The sequence below is a fragment of the Echinops telfairi genome, unplaced genomic scaffold, assembly GCF_000313985.2.
Source record: "Echinops telfairi isolate 266 unplaced genomic scaffold, ASM31398v2 ScPeMD7_2010;HRSCAF=2546, whole genome shotgun sequence".
Classification (NCBI taxonomy): Eukaryota; Metazoa; Chordata; class Mammalia; order Afrosoricida; family Tenrecidae; genus Echinops; species Echinops telfairi.
Window position 1 is genome coordinate 672,590 of NW_022105908.1, and position 6,054 is coordinate 678,643.

Sequence of the window (6,054 nt, forward strand, 5' to 3'; positions counted from 1 at the left end):
GAGTCGATCTCAACGCACAGAGACCTCTGTACAGCAGAAGGAAACATTGCCCAAACATGTGCCATCCTCACAATTGTTCTTGTGTTTGAGGGCATTGTCTCAGCCACTGTGCCAACCCAGCTCCCTGAGGGCCGTCCTCTTGGTCACTGCCCGACTACTTTACCAAGCATGCTATATTTTTACAGGGACTGAGATCTCCTGACAGCATGTCCAAAGTACATGGATGATATCGAGCCATTCTTGCCTCTACTGCGCATTCTCTGGGTACTTCTTCCAATACAGGTGTGTTTGTCTTTTTGATAGTGCATGGTGCTCGTAATGTTCTTCACTAGTACCTTAATTTAGAGCATTGATTCTTCTTGTCTTACGCATCTATTCATCAATGGATGAGCACTTAGGTGGGTTCCAGCTCTTTCCTTTTGTGAATATTGCTGCACTGAAATGGGTGTGCAGGGTATCTTTGAAAAAAATAGAATTTCTGAGGAGAAGCAGGAAGAGGACAACGACTATCACCGGAGCCACGAGCAGGTAAGCATCTGCCTGGAGTGTAACAGCAGCAAACTCCGGGGCTTCAAGCGCAAGAGGATCCGCTGCTCGGCCCAGGCCACCGTCTTACACCTAAAGAAGTTCATCGCCAAAAAGCTGAACCTCTCGTCTTTCAACGAGCTGGACATCTTATGCAACGAGGAGATCCTGGGCAAGGACCACACCCTCAAATTCGTCGACGTCACCCGGTGGAGGTTCAAGAAAGCCCCGCTGCTACTGCACTACAGACCCAAGATGGACCTGCTCTGAGCGCAGGCCTCGGCCACACCACGGACTCTGCCCGCCCCGGGCACCCCAAGGACCCACCACACGGGGACCAGACTTCTGAATAGAGAATATTTATAACTTTTTGTACGAGAGAGAATTCGCAACTCAGCCAGACACGACCAGCACCGTGTTTACAGACGACGAAGACACTTCACAGCCCTCGTCGCCGAGAGCCCCCTTGCCCTGCCTGCGCCGGGCAGCGGCGTGGCCCCCCTGGAAGGAGCGCGTCTCCACACCGACCACCTTTGCTTGCTTTCCAGGTCTTGACCAGAGTCTCCGTTTGTGTCTGTTCGGTCTCCAGGAGTTATGGTTCACCCCAAGCCTCCAGAACTCCCACATGCTTTGACGGACTCCTTCCTAAGTTATTGGACAAGACCCCTCTTCACGGTGAACAACTCTATTTATGTTGCCTTTAGCCTCCTTGAAGACCTAGAAATTATATTTAAAAATTTAATTTAAAAGTATACCAAAAGAGGTTTCCATGAAAAAAAAAAAAAGGAATTTCTGGATCAAATGATATATTTATTTCCAACTTTTACAGGCAGTGCCACCTTGTTTTCCAGTGTGATTTTGCTACAGTCCCGCCTCCGTCCACTTGTTCCCCACCCTCATCAGCATGTGCTGTGTTCTGCCTTATCGAACTGTGCTATGATTGCTGAGGTGACACGATGGATCGTCATTGCCTTGACTTGCACACTCATTGCTAAGGATCTTGACTACCCCATCGTGCATATGTTCATTGGCTGATTGAATGCCTTCTTTGGTAAAGTGTCTGTTGTTCATGCCCTCTGTCCATTTTAGAATTAGATTGTCCTTTTGCTGTTGAGGAGTTGAGGTTTTCTATACATTTTTGAGATTATGCCCTTGAGATATGTCATTGTCAAATCTCTTTTCCCAGTCTGTAGGTTTTCTTTTTACTCTTCTGATGAGTATTGCGTGTCATTTTTAGAAGGCCTCAATCACCTCGTTCATCTTCTGCTGTTCATGCATTTTAATTACATCTATCTGCTAGTCTATCATGTCACAATATATGTCCTCTAATATTGTCTCTTGGAGCCCTAGTCACACATTGCACTTCTCACCACAGGGCCGGCAGTTCAAACCTTCAGTCACTAATGGGAGAGAGATGGTGCTATCTGCCTCCATAAGAATAAAAAACCTCAGAAACCTTACAATGGTGATTATGAGTTGGAATCAACCCTATGTCAGTACATTTGATTTTTGGTTTTAGTTAACATTAATTCATCTTGAGTTACTTTTTGCACATAGTAGGAGGTAGGAGTTTTATTTATTTTTTCTGCTTATAGATATTCATTTCGCCAGCATCATTTGTTAAAAAGACTGACTTGCACCCATTTAATGGATGCCAGCTCTTTCCTCAGGTGCTCATTGGGTGACGTCAATTCAGCTCCAATTCATGGTGACCCTATATGCAACAGAACTAAACACTATCCAGTCCTGTGTCAGCTAAACAATTGTCATCATTCTTGAGCCCATTGCTGCAGCCACTTGGTCAACCCATGTACCAAACATCATGCTCTCTTCCGGGGGCTGGTTCGACTGAAAAAAAGTTCCAAAGTATGTGAGATGCTTCTAAGGAGTGTTTTGGCTGTAGTTCCTTTAAGATGTATTTACCTGTTCTTTTGGAGGTCCATGGTACCTTCAATATTTTCCAGCAACATCATAATTCAAAGGTATCAATTCTTCCCTTGGCTTCCCTATTCATTGTCCAGTTTTCATATGAGGTGACTGATGCTATACGCCATTTGATTTCTTGGCTACTGCTTCCATGAATGCTGATTGTCGAGCCAAGAAAAATAAAATTCTTTGCAATTTTATTCTTTTCTTACTTTACCATGTTGTTGTCTATTAGTCCAGCTGTCTATAGTCGGATGGATTTACTTCTGGATTTACAATTATGTCCCATTGGTTCGTGTGTCTTTTATTATACTAGTACCAGGTTGTTCCGACCACTGGAGCTTCATAGTAGGTTTTGAAATAGGGGACTGTGAGACTTCCTATTTTTTTCCTCTTCTTTAGTAGTGTTTTACTTATCAGGGGCCTTTTTCCTTTTTCAGATAAAGTTAGCAATTGAGTTTTCTGCCTTCTTAAAGATCATTAAAGCCATCTGAATCAGGATTCTATTATATCTATAGAGCACTTTGAGTAATATTGATAGTTTCAGAATATCTTTATATCCATGAGCTGGATATGTTTTTCTATTTATGTAGTTCTCTTTTAGTTTCTTGCAGTACTATATTGTAATTTTCTTTGTATAAGTATTTATAATTAAACATATTATAATATATTACATAAAATATACTATATATGATATCCATTTCACAATCCATAGCTAATCTATGGTGTAGTTGCACAACTGAAAAATCTCAGTAAGTTTTCATTTTTAGTTCTTCCTCAAGCAAAGGTTGGTGACATGATTCTCTTTGCAGCAAAGATTCAGCTGCTACAAATTGCTCCTATGCTGTGGTTCTGCTATCTGGACTTGTGACTTGCATGGTATTAGAAGAGGGCGACATGAGAAGGCAGATAACTTTTCTAGCTGGTTGTTACTTGCAGACATTGCTTCTATCCACTGACCAGAACCAGTGATAGCACCAACCTGTCGGCCAACGGAAGTCCCCATGTGGGGCAAACAGGCAGTGAGTAAGCTCAGCTATCAATTGAACGAAGGAAGACTGGATTTTCCTAGAAGGACCTAAAGAGGGAGGGCTGGTGATTTACTTACAAAATCATGAGTCATTGAAAGCCCTTTAGAGCACCGTTCAACTCTGATGGGGCTTTCAGGTTGATATTAGTTGGAATCAAGTTGTATCAAATGATTTTTAATAAGGGGGAGAGGGGTCATAGAGCTGGAAGCAATTTTTTTAAATTTACTTTTTTTAAAGCAGTTTTATTAGTGTCTTAATCACATGTCATACAATTCAATAGTTCAATCAAATCCAGAAGAGTTACAAGCATCACCACCATCAGTTTTAGAACATTTTCTTCATTCTTTTTTTTAATAAATCATTTTATTGGGGGCTCTTACAGCTCTTATAACAACCCATACATCAATTGTATCAAGAAATTTGATACAATTGTTTTTTGCCTGTGTTTGTTTTGTGTTTTTTGCCTGTGTGTGCTTAGGTTTTTGAAAACCATCTATGCTACTACCTATCTATATTATTTCCTGTTTACTTATGTATCTACCTGTGGTACTTTCTATGTAGCTATATATATTACTATCTATGTATGTTTTTAAAAATAAACCTTGCTTATTCATTTTATTACATTTTCTTCACTTTCCCTCCCTCCTCCCCCTGGCTTCTTTATAGCCATCAAAGTCTGCTTCTTCTGGTGTGAAACACTTTTCTTATTTTTTTCCTTTTGGAATAGTGGTCTCCTAGAATATTTGTCTTTATAGGATTGATTGATTTTGATCAGCATATATTTATTTGAATTTTGTAAAAATGACACTTCGGAAGCTGAAAATAAATGTATATAGGAAAAACATTTTAGCAAAGTCTCAATTACCAATGCAACTTAATCACTATTAAATTTTGTGTCTTCTATAAACATGCACATATGTATATAAATGGAGTCTGAGAGTGGTACGAATGATAGTGGTGCTGAGTTGTAACTGAAAGGTGGCAGTTTGAGTCCATCTACAGGAACCTTAAAAGCAAGATTTGGTGATCTACTTCCAAACTCTCAGCCACTGTGAACCCTATGGAGCAATGTTCCACACTGGCACATGTAGGATTTCTGAGTAAGAGTCCATTAATGACAAATGGTTATTGTTTTCAATGTATATCATAAATACACATACTTATTAAATGATTGGTTACCTTATATACATATACCTGTTTTAATTTTACACTAATTTACATGTTTATTACACTAACATACTTATTAGCCTTATTTTATACTGTTAGGTGCCATTGAGCAGGCTCCAAGTCATCGAAACCCTTTGCACAACAGAAGCAAACACTGCACCACCCTGTGCCATCCTAACAATTGTTCCTACGCCGGAGCCCATTGATGAAGCCACTGTCAATCCCTGTCATTGAAGGCTTCCCCTACTTCTCTGCTCCTCCACTCTAGCAAGCATGATGTCCTTCTCTGAAGACTGGTCTCTCCTGACAATATGTCCAAAGTGTGTAAGATAAAGTCTTGCCACCTTGCCTCTAAGGAGCCTTACTTCTTCGAACACTGATCAGTTATGTCCTTGCAGCCATCCTTGGTACTTTCAATATTCTTCTCCAGCACCACAATTCAAATGCATTCTTTCTTGTTAGATCTTCTATATTCAATGTCCTACTTGCACATGGGTACAAGGCCATGTAGCATACCATGTAGAATACCACAATTCAAATGCATTCTTTCTTGTTAGATCTTCTATATTCAATGTCCTACTTGCACATGGATACAAGGCCATGTAGAATACCATGTAGAATACCACAATTCAAATGCATTCTTTCTTGTTAGATCTTCTATATTCAATGTCCTACTTGCACATGGATACGAGGCCATGTAGAATACCATGGCTTGGGCCAGGTGCACCACAGTCCTCAAAGTCACATCCATACTTTTCAATACTCTAAAGAGATCTTTTGCAACAGATTGCAGTGTGTCTTTTGATCTCCTGACTGCTGTTTCCATGAGCATTGATTGTGGATCCAAGCAAGACAAAAATCTTTGACAATTTCAACCTTTTTACATTTATCGTGATGTTACCTATTGACCCAGTTTGAGGATTTGGGTCTTCTTTACATTGAGTTTAATCGATACTGAAGCTACAATCCTTACTCTTCATCGGCAAGGGCTTCAAGTCCTCCTCACTTTCAGCAAGCAAGGTTGTGTCATATTGCCGCTTGTTAAGAAGATTTTCTCGAAGGCCGATGTCACATTCTCTTTCATACAATCCAGCTTCTCTGACTATTTGCTCAGCATGAAGATTGAACAAGTATGGTGAGAGGATACAACCCTGTCACACACTTTTTCCTGGTTTTAAACCATGCACTATTCCCTCCTTATGTTTGCACAACTGCTTCTTCTCAAAGTTATCCCAGTTTATTATGGTCCACACAGTTGAATACCTTTGCATAGTCAACAAAACACAAGTTCAACATCTTTCTAAGATTCTCTGCTTTGAGTAAGCTCCATGTGACATAAGCAATGATATCCCTTGTTCCATGTCCTCTTCTAAATCCAGCCTGAACTTCTGAGAGTTCCCTGTGG

General features: G+C 40.5%; 1 protein-coding gene across 1 annotated transcript; it reads left to right on the forward strand.

The window, feature by feature from the left end:
- Positions 1-441: 441 nt before the first annotated feature.
- LOC101653315 (polycomb group RING finger protein 3-like) lies at positions 442-1,087 on the forward strand. The gene has a single exon (XM_013008219.2). It carries the CDS (start codon positions 442-444, stop codon positions 793-795), a length of 354 nt encoding a protein of 117 aa, XP_012863673.1. The 3' UTR covers positions 796-1,087.
- The last annotated feature ends 4,967 nt before the right edge of the window (positions 1,088-6,054 follow it).